The sequence below is a fragment of the Scyliorhinus torazame genome, chromosome 6 (assembly GCF_047496885.1).
Source record: "Scyliorhinus torazame isolate Kashiwa2021f chromosome 6, sScyTor2.1, whole genome shotgun sequence".
Taxonomy (NCBI): domain Eukaryota; kingdom Metazoa; phylum Chordata; class Chondrichthyes; order Carcharhiniformes; family Scyliorhinidae; genus Scyliorhinus; species Scyliorhinus torazame.
In genome coordinates this window covers 188,387,450-188,401,633 of record NC_092712.1, presented here as the reverse complement: position 1 = coordinate 188,401,633, position 14,184 = coordinate 188,387,450, and the positions used below count along the sequence as shown (strand labels likewise).

At 49.3% G+C, this 14,184-nt stretch overlaps 1 protein-coding gene across 2 annotated transcripts in view; it reads right to left on the bottom strand.

The window, feature by feature from the left end:
* The window catches only part of LOC140425184 (histone deacetylase 9-like), a 1,432,561-nt gene that overhangs the window by 364,524 nt on the left and 1,053,853 nt on the right, over positions 1–14,184 (bottom strand). Inside the window, exon 15 of one of the 2 annotated variants that reach the window (XM_072509182.1) lies at positions 7,829–8,101. The exons of the other annotated variant lie outside the window; for it this stretch is intronic. Within the exon in view, the coding sequence (XP_072365283.1) occupies positions 8,081–8,101 (21 nt within the window). The 3' untranslated portion in view covers positions 7,829–8,080. Of the gene's footprint in view, positions 1–7,828; positions 8,102–14,184 lie in introns of those variants that run through there. 2 annotated transcript variants of the gene reach the window in all.

Sequence of the window (14,184 nt, the reverse complement as noted above, 5' to 3'; positions counted from 1 at the left end):
AGTTAGTGGGATCCAGAGTGCAGGGTTTGCTTTATTTTCTTTTCTTCTCTGTCGCTGTTCTGCCTCATCATTAAGATGTCATGACTCAAAGCGTGAGAGACAAGTTGTCCCCATTTTGAATGATTGGTAGCAAGATACTTCAAGCCATTAAGGCCAATGCTGCTATAATTTAAGGAGAACTTAAAATAATATTCTTCACCCTCTCCTGAAATGTTGGCCATTTGCAAGTTGAGAAAACAGAACCTGGCCAGGGAAACTTTTTTCAGCCATTTGGACACAGTGTCCAGTCCATCATAGAATCAGCACATCACAAGCTCCTTTTTGGCAAAAGATTTTATTGAGGGGGAGCACTCCTGGTTATTTTGATGAAAAGCAGTGTTACAAAAGGCATTGAACTCCTAGATCTGACTGTTCCCACCTCTTTTTCGCTGTTGGGTTTCCAGAACCATAGTAAGCCCCTCAAGGTATGTGTGACACCAACATCATCTTTTTTTGTACAAGAACAAAGGCAATCGAGTGGATTGCAATAATTACCAGGCCGTGTCACTTCTCAGCATCACTGGAAAGGCCTTTGCCAGAGTCATTTTAATAAGGTTCCATCGACTAGTCAACAGAATTTACCCAGAGACACAATGTGGCTTCAGAGTAGGCAGATCCACAGTAAATATGATCTTCTTTCCAAGTCAGCCTCAAGAGAAATGAAGAGAGCAGCAAACATCACTCTACCTTGCTTTTGTGGATCTGACATAAGCATTTAATGCCATGAGCTGGAGAGGCTTCTAGCGGATACTAGATAAAATCAACTGTATTCCTGATTTGCAAGCAAATTCAATTTGATGGCTCCACCTCTGACAATTCTGGAATTATGCGATCCTACGGCCATGCTGTGATGGAAAAGCAGCTCATGCAGCATGGACGTTCAAAGCCAGAGACTCCGCTCCAGGATCTAACCGGCGCGCAACGTCTTGCGAGATTCAATGCAATCTTATGAGACATGAAAAAAGTTTCAATAACTTCCATTTCTGATATCTATGACCTTAGCATCTCATAGAAAGACAAAGTCACCAATGCAGCAGTACTTTCTCTGGCCAACAGGCTAAGCTTGCTAATCAAGTAAACAAGGCTTCGCTGGCTTGGGCATGTGCAGAGAATGGAAGATGGCCATATCCCCAAGGTAATACACCATGGGGAGATATTCATGCCAAGGGACCAGTAGGACACCCAAAGTTCTCATTCAAGAATGCTGTCAAAAGAGGCACGAAAGCCCTAAACGTCAATAACGAAAAGTGGTAAACTCTAGCTGACAATCGATGCAAATGGGTGACATTAGCTGTGGGAAGGAATTTGCCCTCAGTGCCACATGTGGTTTCAAAAGCTCCAAAGCAGATACAAGCCCTGGAAACAAGATGGGCTTGGTTCAGCCAAACAAATTCTGGGTGAGATTTTCTTGTCACGTTGCACTCGAGCAATAGCACAAGGCGGCTGGAGAATCCTGAGAGAGGCCTTCCGAGGATCTCCCAACAGCCCCCATGCCTCATAAGATTCACCAAAGTCCCGCGAGACGTCGGAGTTGAAACTCTGCCCAAAAGGGGTGGGACTAAACGGCGCTCGTGGAAGTAGGTCGTAAACCTACTTATGACCTTCTTGCCTGGGGTGCACCAGCCTCCGTCGATACTCTGGCCTTCCCAGGAAGGCTGCAGCTGGGCACCGATTAGTACTGGTCTGCATAAACATGGACCGACCAGGAGGAACGGCACCAGGGAGGGTTTTCCAGGCCATCGGAGACCCTTAGGTGGTCAGGGTAAGTGCAGCGTAGCTCCCTGGCCCTCACCCTGGAACTTGGGCACCTTGGCACTGCCAGGATGGCACATTGGCACTGCCACCCTGGCACTGCCATGCTGGCTGGAGCACTGCTTAGTGTCTAGGGTGCTGGTGCAAGAGTGCCCAGGTGCCAGGGTGGCACTGCCAAGGGCCAGGGGGTGAGAGGGGAATGCATAAAAAATGACAATGGAGGGGGAGTTTGAAGGTTGGGTGAGTGTAGAGCAGGTACGTAGGGGCCTTTGGAAGGTTGGGGGGTGACGGGTGGGGTTCCTAGAAGGGAGGGGTGCTGTAAGGGGGCTTGGGTGGGCCTGAAGAGGGGGGGAACCCAGGGACCCCATAGCGGGGTGTCCTCACTTGGGGAATATGGGGTAGTGCCCATGTGTGTGGAGGGTGACATTTCCCATTGATGGGGGATGACCCACAAGCTCACTTAGAGATCGGGGCACCCTTTCAAAATGGCGGCCCGATCTCTGAGTTCAGCTCCCCAGTGCTAAAATAAATTCTAAAAAAAATTCTAAGTGTGGGTTAAACTGGTGAGAAACTCCCCAGGGATCGAAAACACAACTAAATGTCTGGGGAACTCACTGGCAGAACCGGCGGGAAACTCCCTGAGAAACCCGCCACAAATGAACTTAGAAATTTTTCCGGCGAATCACACCCTCTGTCCATTTTGGGTTTGCTTAACGGGATATTTTCCGCCGCTATTCAAAGGCACTTTTTTCCCGTTTTTTGGCTCGGCGAGAAACTGCTCCTTACTGAGGTGTTGGGTGCTCTGAGGTACAGATGAACCAACACGGTTGCGATTGGTACAACGCAGTTTTATTCCATCTAACTATTTATACATCAGACTTGGTACTCAGCACGTTGTGACTGTTTTGCTATGAGGTCCTGGCCCTGTGCTGTCTCCAGATGGACTGCCCAGGAAGTGTTGTGTTTCTTGTCTTATACTGTGTCTGCTCTTGTCTGTGATTGGCTGTCGTGTTATGTGTGCTAATTGGTCCGTTGGTCTGTCTAACATTATGTATGTGTTATGATGTATGTTTGAATATTATAATCTTTTTTACAAGATTATGTGCCTAAGTGGTTATAAGTATAAATGTGTCCTGAGTGCAGCTAAAGGTGTGTGTGTGTGTGCGTAATGTTTACATCATGTACATGGGGCTTAACTGTATACAAGGGGCGATGTCAGGTGTGACATGCTTAACGAGTTTGTACCATAACAAAAGAAGAAAGTGGAAATTTGGAACGATCAAACGAGGCCTGTAACGATAAAACAGTGACATGTTATAAAACAGTGGTTGCAAAAGTTTGACGTCTGAACAGTCTCAAAAGTCCAGTCTAGTAGGTGGGCGATGAATTCGGGTTGACCGTTAGGGTGGCACTGCATTCATCGCCCGGATTGATGGTGTTGACCCGGTTCGCATCAATGACCGCAACCCGGAAGGCGTCTTGGTCATCTGTGTCGCGGTTTGGATGTCGTGATGTGGAGGCTGAATGGTCCGCACGTTCCTGAGAGGTTGTCGGAGATGTGGAAGATCAACAGGTTGAGCCGCTCGACAGTAGGCAGCGTAGTGGCCCATCTTGCCACAGCATAGGCATTGTCGGGTTTTTGCAGGATATTGCCCTTTTAAATGTGCAGCTCCACAGTTGCCGCACGTCATGACGTCATGGCGCTCGTTACGCCACTGCGCATGCGCAGTTCGGTCTTGCGTCGGGCCGCCTGCGCAGTGCATCCCTCAGTGTTGCCGTAGGTTTTGGCGCGCACAAACGCGGGAAGCCTTAAAAGTGTGCGAAACGGTCGCCCTCGTCCGGGCCGCGGGCCGGGAGAAACTCGATTGCCTGGACGCGTTCGGCCTCGTGGACGGCCTGGCTTGCCGATTCGATCGCGTGGGACCCCCTCCATGCCGATTCGGTTGCCTGAAATTGGGCATATCGGCTAGTCGCATTATCATGCAGGACATAGGCTTCAACTGCAAATGCTAAGGTCAGGCCTTTAATTTTTAGAAGCTGCTGGCGTAGGCCACTGGAGGCAATGCCAAATACGATCTGGTCCCGGATCATGGACTCTGAGGTGGTGTCGTAACCGCAGGACTGCGCGAGTATGCGGAGGTGCGTCAGGAAGGACTGAAAGAGCTCATCCTTACCTTGCAGGCGCTGCTGAAAGACATACCTCTCAAAGCTTTCGTTGACCTCAACATTGAAGTGCTTGTCGAGCTTGAGGAGGACCATGTCATACTTAGCTTTGTTCTCGCCTTCCGCGAACACCAAGGATGAACACCAACACTTCATCGATGGCGTGCTGACCTGCGTCAGTGAGGAGCATGGCAATCTTTGTTTCGTCCGAGGCGCCCTGTTTTTCATTGGCTTGCATGCAGAGTTCGAAGCGCTGGTTGAAGAGCTTCCAATTTGTGCCCAGGTTCCCAGCGACTTGCAACGGCTGCGGTTTGTTGCGGGTGTCCATGGCTCAGGATGGCAGATTTGCCGGTAGGTATCGATTCACTCCTGGTATCATGAGGTGTTGGGTGCTCTGAGGTACAGACAAACCAACACGGTTGCGATTGGTACAACGCAGTTTTATTCCATCTAACTATTTATACATCAGACTTGGTACTCAGCACGTTGTGACTGTGTGAGTGTCTTGCTATGAGGTCCTGGCCCTGTGCTGTCTCCAGATGGACTGCCCAGGAAGAGTCGTGTTTCTTGTCTTATACTGTGTCTGCTCTTGTCTGTGATTGGCTGTCGTGTTATGTGTGCTAATTGGTCCGTTGGTCTGTCTATCATTATGTATGTGTTATGATGTATGTTTGAATATCATGACACTTACGTCTGAAACAAACATGTGGCAGACTAAACATTTTAAAAAAATGTTTTCCTTTCATATTTCAATCAGTTCCTCAATTTCATCCAAAAATATTCATTTTTCATTTGTTCTTGAATGTTTACATAATGTTTTCTACATAGGATATATCTGAATGCTTGCCAATGCCAGCTTAGGTGACAAATATAATACAGAGTTTCCTGCACGGCACATAACTGAATAAAGATTGCCAAGAAATTGTAGAAAAATAATGCGAAAGTTACTATTAATTCAGTGCCAAGTTCACTTATTTGAGGTGGCCCATTTTTCCAATCCACAAAATGTTTCCATAGCAAAGAGTAACAAGACATCACCACACACTGTCGTCAGTCTCTAATACTTAACATTTACCTTCAACTTCCAATTCTTAGTCTTCTTCCACTGCCATGGTTTGAGCTATAATCCTCCATGAGAAAAATCCTAAACAATGTCTGCATTTTACTGATCCATGACTCCAGGTACAATAAGATTTTGGACAGATTGCTTATCATTACCAAATCTCTGGAAAACTTCTTAGAAGTCAAACATTTGGATCGTTTTCCTGAACCCAGTGTCATAAATTTGACATTGGGTCTGTGTCCCCAGTAATATATTCTTGCCAAATCGTATTAAGAAAGCAACTCTGTAGCCAAAATCTCAGACAAACTGCCAAACCTCCGCTAAAATAAACCTATTCAATTTGCAATTATTTGTTCAATAAGAGTGCATTAGATCTTCAGAAAAAGAGATTAACAACAGTTTGTACAGCTCCTGTTTTCATTTTTGAATAAGCTATTGGGGCAGAATATTTGACCTAACATGTTCAGTTGCATTTTTTACTGATATCTGGGTTGACCTATGGAGGAATGATCAGAAAGGGTTGAGGCGCACCTTTGGTTTATTCTCCCAAACACTGGGAAGAGGGGGCGGGATTCTATCAGCCCGCGCCGGTTCGGAGAATTGCCCGGCCGGGCGTGAATCGCGCAACGCCGCCCCGACGCCATTGGCACCGGAGCAGTCGGCACGGCGCTGGTAAGCGGCCCTCCCGGCGATTCTCCGCCCGGGATGGGCCGAGTGGCCGCCCAAGAAAGCCCGAGTCCCACCGGCACCGTTCACATCTGGTCTTACCCGGTGAGACCTCACCGTCCATCCTGTCGGGGGTGGCCTGGTGGGAGTGGAGTGGGGGCTCGACCCGGGGGGGGGGGCCTCCACCGTGACCTGGTCCGCGATCGGGGCCTACCGATCGGTGGGCCGGCCTTTCCTGGTGGGGGCCTCTTTTGCTCCGCGCCGGCCTCTGTAGCCCTACACCATGTTGCATCGGGGCTGGCGCAGAGAAGGAAGCTACCGCGCATTTGCGGCGGTTGCAGCGCGCATGCGCAGACCCGCGGCGCGCATTTGACGCCGGTATCGGCAGCTGGAGAGGTGCGAGTCGCTCCAGTGCCGTGCTGGCCCCCGGTGCGGCAGAGGATCGCTACACTTAGAGGTCCGATGACGCCGTCGTTAAGCTCTCCAGTTTATACGACGGCGTCAACACTCTGCCGTCAGTTGGGAGAATCCCACCCAGGATTTTTCTCAGACTCAGCAGGGACTGAACAAAGGAACATAGGAATAGAATAAGGGGCGGGATTCTCCGACCCCCCGCCGGGTCTGAGAATCGCCGGGGAGGCGGCGTGAATCCCGCCCCCGCCGGCTGCCGAGTTCTCCGGCGCCGGGGATTTGGCGGGGGCGGGAATCACGCCGCGCCGATCGGCGGCCGCTGGCTGGCAGCGCCCCCCCCAGCGATCCTCCGGCCCGATGCTGGATTGATTCACGCCACTCCTTCGCGCCGGAGTTGCCCGCCCCGCCGATTCCCGCAGAATCCCGGCAAGATCATTTATCTATTCAGGCATGCTACATGCAATGAAATATGGCTGATCTGCAATTTATCTCCATATACCCTTTATTGCTTCATATAGTAACTCCTCACTTAATGTCCTAGTTACGTTCGACTTTAAGTGAAACAAATTTGGGCAAAATTCTCCATCTAGCGCCGCTCGTAGCGGAGTTCCCAGTGAGGCGGAGAATCCCATGTTATTGAAGAAAACGGGATGGGTGCTGGGCCGACCCATTTCCGATGGTCCGGCCTCCCGCTGGCGTCAGGATCGAGGTTCGCGCCCCGCACCAGCTGGAGGATGCAAATGGGTCTTAATGGGCGAGAATTACTAAGGTGAGGACAAGCGTGGCCCTGGTGTGGTGGATCCCTTAGTGGGCCAAGGGGCAGCTCCTTAAGTGAGTTGCCCCCAAATTCCATCAGAGGGCCACACTCCCCCCCACAATGCAAGACCTGCCACCCCACCCCCAGCAACCTGCCCCCCCCCCCATTGCTGTCCCGAGACCCCCAAAATAAAGAAAAGCCCCCACAAACCACCCAGAAAAGAGACCCCTGTCAAGAAGCCCTCTAACTGCCTGAGAGGAAAAGGTGTTGGGGTCTGTTTGTGAAAGGCCAGAGGAGATTCACTGCTGAAGGTCACGAGGACCAGATAAGAATATGTTTTCTTAATGTTAAAGTTGGTTTAATTATTATTTTACCAAAGTTTCCCTTTAACATTTCTATAAATATATTTATTTTTAAGCATTTGCCAGACTTTAAATTGCTAAAATGTTTTAAACTATGGCTTGATTTTCTGTACCCGTGTGTTTTGTGGCGGTGGAGGTAGCCCACTATTGACTGACAGAGGAATCTTCTGGTCCTGCCACTCTCAATGGGGTTTTCCATTGTTCGCATAGATCTTCCAGTCCTGCTGACGTCAGCCCACTGTTGGCGGGACTGGACGATCTTGCTGGCAGAAACAGCTGGAAAATCCAACACTTTTATTATTTTACAACTGTAGATTTAACTGGAAGAAGTAGGTCTTTTCTGTTCCTCTACTTTAAAGTACACAGAGGGAATGAGGATTAGAGGGCCACCTCAAATATTGTTGATGGAATCCACCTGTCATTCACACATTAGTACTTGTAGTTGCAATCAACCTCCATCACTATAATTCCCAGCACTGCTTGAGAGGGCTGTGTCCCCTCAGAAAAAGAAAACTGTGTTACATCAGTTGAGAGGCAGCTCAAAACATCTTTGATTTGATTTGATTTATTGTCACATGTACCGAAGTACAGTGAAAAGTATTTTTCTGCGGCCGAGGGAACGTACAGAGTACGTACGTAGCAGACAAAAAGGATAATCGCAGAGAACATTGACAAATTGTACATCGACAAACAGTGATTGGTTACAATGCGGAACAAGGGGCCAAACAAAGCAAATACATGAGCAAGAGCAGCATTGGGCGTCGTGAATAGTGTTCATACAGGGAACAGATCAGTCCGAGGAGGAGTCGTTGAGGAGTCTTGTAGCTCTGGGGAAGAAGTTGTTTCTATGTCTGGATGTGCGGGTCTTCAGACTTCTGTACTATCTGTCTGATGGAATGGAATCAAATGTATCATTACACCATGATTCCCTTTTAAGAATAAACTTATCAATTATCGTCTGCCTGACATTTAACTCTCCTGCAGAATTACAAAGGCTAATATTTAGAGGACATTGCTTATTCATAGAAGAATCATAGAAACCCTGCAGTGCAGAAGGAGGCCATTTGGCCCATTGAGTCTGCACCAACCTTTTGTAGAGATGAATGGTAACCTTGACGAGCCAGCTAAGAATCCATTCATTTTCGGCAGCACCGGAAAAACCTGGGGCAAAATTCTCCTACCCGCCCCGCCACATTTCTGCCCCGACCGGCTGGCAGGAGTCTCCGTAACACCGGCCGGGCAATGGGGTTTCCCATTGTGGGGCAGCCCCACGCCGTCGGGAAACCCCCGGGCGCTGGCAAAACGGAGACTCCCGCCGGCGGAGAATGACGCCCCTGATCCCATGCGGGGATGAAAAACCTCGGCCATTCTGCACAGCTGAATTCTACCGCGTCTCTTGGATTGGGCTTGGAGGCAGGGTGCCTATAAAAAGGAAGGTGGGGGATGCATACTGTTGCCTTTCAGCTGCTATCCAATTTTACCATCAGCTGGGAATGTGCTGAGGGCTCTCTTGCTCAGTGGCTAATTAGCCCCTTAAGTAGCCAATTCAGAGCTTCTTCTGCCATCACGGACATTTTATCAGTGTCAGGTAAGCCCTCTGCTGCGTGCACTCATTCAGCGCATTGCAAGGGTGGTGTCGATTGCACTCTCTCAGTTTGCTAAAATCCCAGCACTGCAGAGACTGAGAGCTGCTGGCCCTCCGATTGGCTGGCAGCCCTTGGGGGCAGGATTTTAATAAGGATATGGGAACCCACACAGAGTAAAATAACGAAATATTTACAACACACTGTATATACTGCCCAGTAGATCCCTACCGGGTTCCTGTTCTGGTCGGTGCCTTACTGGCCGACCTTTTGTACAGAATTTAATAGATATCCCCTGTCCCTAGTGGGGAGCTTGCACTCTGTAAGGAACATGGGGTAGATAATCATTCCTTCCCCTTAGGTCCCATTCGGGCCATTACATTACTTCCCCCCCAAAGTCCGAAGGCACTCTCAAAGACCGAGGATGTCGGACTCTTTTTGGCTCCAGCAATTCATCATGCAGCTGGTGCAATGGATCAGCTGGCATACACCATTCTGGGGAACACCATCTGCGGCAGGAACACCATGGTGGACGATCGGCGGGAGGCAGCTGATCAGCGTCTGAAACCTCAGAGGTCTACGTCTCCATTTCAGAGTCTGAAAAGACTACGTTGGGCATGTCGGTGTCATTCAAAAATGGAGACGTCACAGCAGGTTGGTTCGGCAATGGAGCTGGAGGATCCAGGATAGGTTTCTTTCGAGGAACCTGACGTGGAGGCATCCTCTGCGAGTGAAGGTGGCCCAAATGCTGTCACATCAGTTGTCCCCGGACCTGAACTAGGTAATAGGTGGTCCTATTTGGCGGACGACATTCCCTGAGAGCCAGCAAGCACCGTCATTGGAGTTACAAATGAATACCATGTCATCTGGTGCAAAGTGTCGAAGAGGTTGACATCAAACTGGGAAATGCCTGGATCCTTGACTTCCTCACCAACAGACCTTGATCTGTCAGGATAGGCAACAGCACCTCCTCCACAATAGTCCTCAACACCGGGGCCCCCCAAGGATGTGTGCTCAGTCCTATACTGTACTCCCTATACACGCACGACTGTGTGGCAAGATTTAACTTTAACTCAATCTATAGATCACTTGGTCGCATGGTGTACCAAAAACAACCTTTCTCTAAATGTCAGAATGACCAGGGAACTGATCATCAATTTCAGGAAGCATAGCACGACACACACACCCATCTGCATCAATGGCTCCGAAGTGGGGATGGTCGAAGGCTTTAAGTTCCTGGGGTCACCATCACCAACAGTCTGACTTGGTCCACTCACGTTGATGCAACAGTCAAGAAAGCCCAACAACGTCTCTACTTGCTACGGAAGCTAAAGAAATTTGGCATGTCTGCATCGACTCTCATAAACTTCTGCAGATGTGCCATAGAGAGCATCCTATCCGGCTGCATCACAGCCTGGTATGGCAACTGCTCGGCCCAAGATCGCAAGGAACTGCAGAGTGTGGTGAACTCAGCCCAAAGCATCACACAAGCTTGCCACCCTCACATTGATTCTGTATACATCTCTCGCTGCCTCAGGAAGGCAGACAGCATTATCAGAGACCCCTCCCACCCAGGCTTTGCCTTCTTCCAGACCCTTCCATCAGGCAGAAGGTACAGAAGTCTGAAGATCCTCACATCCAGACATGGGAAAAGCTTCTTCACTAGAGTTACTAGACTCCTCAACGACTCTCCCTCAGACTGATCTGTTCCCTGTAAGAAAGCTATTCATGATGCCCTATGCTGCTCTTACTCATGTATATACTTTGTTTGGCCCCTTGTTCCGCACTGTAACCAATCACTGTTTGTCGATGTACCATTTGTCAATATTCTCTGTCGATTATTCTTTTTTGTCTACTATGTGCGTACTGTGTACGTTCTCTCATCCGCAGAAAAATACTTTTCACTGTACTTTGGGACATGTGACAATAAATGAAATGAAATCAAAATTAAATCAAACCCCCTTGCAAATCTTGGTTATGGCGCATCTTTGCGCTGATGTCCGGGATAATCAAACTTAGTCTTGTATGAAGCCTACAACCCATTAACAGCTCAGCGGGGGCCACTCCAGTGACTGTGTGCAGCGTGGTCCTGTATGAAAATAAAAATCTTGTCAGCCTGGTATCCACTGAGCTCGAAGCCGGTTTCTTTAGTCCTCGTTTAATAGTCTGCACGGCCATCTCTGTCAAGATATTTGATGCCAGATGATATAAGGTTGTAGGGACATGGCGAATCCCGTTGCTCACTGGTGAAAGAGACCTTATTGTATGTCACAAGCACCTCAGGGAATACCGTGGGTGTAAAAAGAAATGCGCAATCGCTCAAAGGTCATCCAGCAGATGATCGTCGCCATCTTGTGGACCTTCATCCACTTTGATTGGGCGTCCACCAGGATGAGAAACATCAAACTCAGGAATGAACTGGCACGTATGCAGGCCCAAGGGCATCCCGGCCACCCCCAAGGTTGCAGGGGTGCCGCCACAGGGAGTTTCTGGTGCTCTTGGCAGATGGAGACTGTTGGGCCAATGTCTCGATCCCCGTGTCCAAACCAGCCCACCAGAGTTAGCTTCTCACCAGCATCCTCATTTTGGACACGTCGGTATGCTCATTGTGAAGATCCTTCAACATGATTGCCTGGCCCTTCGCCGGAACAATAACTCAAGTGCCCCACACGAGGATACCATCTTCCATGGTAAGAAAAAAAGCACTCAATTTCCCTGGTAACTGCTGATGCTGGCCATCGTATAGCACCAGATGCTGCACCTTGGCAAGGACAGGGTCAGTTTACATCCAGTCATGAACACAAGATGCAGTGATAGGCAAGGAGTCCATAAAATTTAGGGCACCGTGTGGTAAACCACTGTATTGTATTGTATTGTATTGTTACATGCCTGGGCTTGTCCCTGCTGGCTCCGCCTGTGGCTCCTCCCCTCGGGCTGATGTATAAAGGTGGCTGGTCTCCACCTCTGACCCAGTTCGGGATCAGAGGCCAGGAGGCTTTCTGTTTAGTGTATTAAAGCCTCAGTTACATTCACCACTCGGCATGTGTTCATTGATGGCATATCACAGCGACCATTTCATCTGCCATAAGTGAGTTTGCGAACTCTGTCTGCAGGGGGAAGCTGGTTCAACGTGTCAGCATGCGCAATCTGGGTCTCTGGGTGGTGCTCGAAGAGTAAGTAGCCAATAACAAGGCTGAGCGCGGAATCCTTGCAGACGCAATTGGTGGGATTGCGATGTCTTCATGCAAGAGGCCCAGCAACCGTTTGTGATCCGTGACAATGATGAAACCACTTCACACCAAATACGACCGCCAGACCTTCCTTTTCCATCTGGGCATATTTTCTCTCAGCCACAGCCACATCCGGGTGGAAAGGGCGATCGGACGTTCATGGCCATCGCTCATTGATGAGACAAGACCACCCCAATCCCGTATGGTGAATTATCGCACATAATGTATAATGGTTTTGAAGGGTTGAAACGTGTCAAAATCCCCGAAGAGGACACACACTGTTTTACCTTCTTAACTGCCTCATCCTGGGCCTTGCTCCATTCCCAAGGCTGATGCTTCTTGAGGAGCAAGTGAAGGGGGGGCTAGGACAGTAGCCAGATTTTGAATAGTAGTAATTCACCATTCCAAGAACGGAGTGAAGCTCAGTCGCGTCTCGCGGGGGCCATTTCGATGCGCATGTCGAGGATACCCTGAACGGGAGCCGAGTGTACTCATAGAGTTCCTTGTGCCTATTGATCATGATGTACTTCCTTGATGATTTATCATGCTCCAGCTGTAGATAAGCGTTGCTCATTTCGTAAATGTACAGCCACCAGCCAATGTTGCACACAGCTCCTCGATGCACAGAAACCTCAAAGCTGTGTTCACCGTCAATTTATAGTCGTCACAATGATGCCCAAACTCTCCAAACAGTGAAGTTCGGTCTCGACTTTCTCCACTAACGTGTAGGGAACTGCATGGGCACGAAAATATCGGGGTTGAGCCTTCGGGTCCACCAGGAACTTGACCACAGCCCCTTTACTTGTACCCAAGCCAGGCTGGAAAACCTCGGGGAACTTGCTCAGTGCTGCACACAGACCGCCAGATCCCACTTGGAGGATATGTTGCCAATCCAACTGCAGCAGGTGTAGCCAATCACAGCCCAAGAGGCTAGGGCCACTTCCTAGCACAACAATGAGGGGAAGACAAACGGATTGGCGCCCATAAACTACCAGAGTAAGGGCGGACCCCACAATATTCAATCGTTCCCCTGTATAAATGACTGAACGAGCTGCCATGCCAGCCAAAGTATGCATACCTAATTTTATAAGATCAAAGGTGTTCTGCACCACCACAGAAACGGTAGCCCCCATATCCAACTCCATTTAGAGCATATGGCCATACACCTGTATTGGAAAATGAATAGGGGCCACATGGGGTGATGACAAACAGTTCATCTCACCCTCATCCTTGGCCCCTTCTGGGTCATCCACATCATCCTTGGGCTAACGCCCACCTCAACCTGAAGCACTGGTCCTTCTGCTGCCTGCTAGCACTCCTAGACTGGCACCCACACGTCGTACACAGGTCGGAATCGCCTTCAGCCAAGTCTGGTAGCGTTGCATGTCTCAGCGGATGGCTCTTCACCCAAAGGCCGGAGCCACAGCGGTGTTCAGTCCAGACATTGGGGACACCACGTGAGGGGCAATGCCCCAAAACGTTCACTTCTATCCTTTGTATCTCGTGAACGCTACGTTCCGCACTTTCCCGGGAGAAGAAGATCTGCAGTACCTCATGAAAGGGCAGGGAAAATTCAGCCAAACGCTTTTTCCGATAAAGCCGTTCCATACTCACAAATCCCGGCTATCTTCCGTAGCCGTAATACGAACTTACTGGGAGACTGCTCCGCTGTATAAACTGATATCTTTGAACGATTAACGATGGAGTTGGGTTAAAGTGTTGTACCACATGTGCCATGAGCTGGTTGAGCAATTGCGTATCAGGCGACGCCGGGTACCTGAGACTCCAGATCGCCCTGAACATGTGCACTCTGCAGGCTGTCAACAGTACGACTGTCTGGCGCTCATTCTCCATGATGTTGTTAGCCCAGAAGAAGTGACACATCCTTTCTGTGTACTAGTATCAGTCTTCAACACTGGCATCAAATGCATCTCATCACCCAAACAGAGGCATGGCGAACTGAGTAAATCCACACCTGGGTTCAGAAAATCGGGGAGCTGGCTCAGTTGAGTAGGTCGCAGTGTCGACAGCAAACCAATTTACTCCTCATCGGCAGTTTAATAAGGACACAGGAGTCCACATGAAGTAAAATAAAGAAACATAGTTTTATTTACAACACACTATATACACTACCCTACCGGGTTCCTGTTCTGGTCGG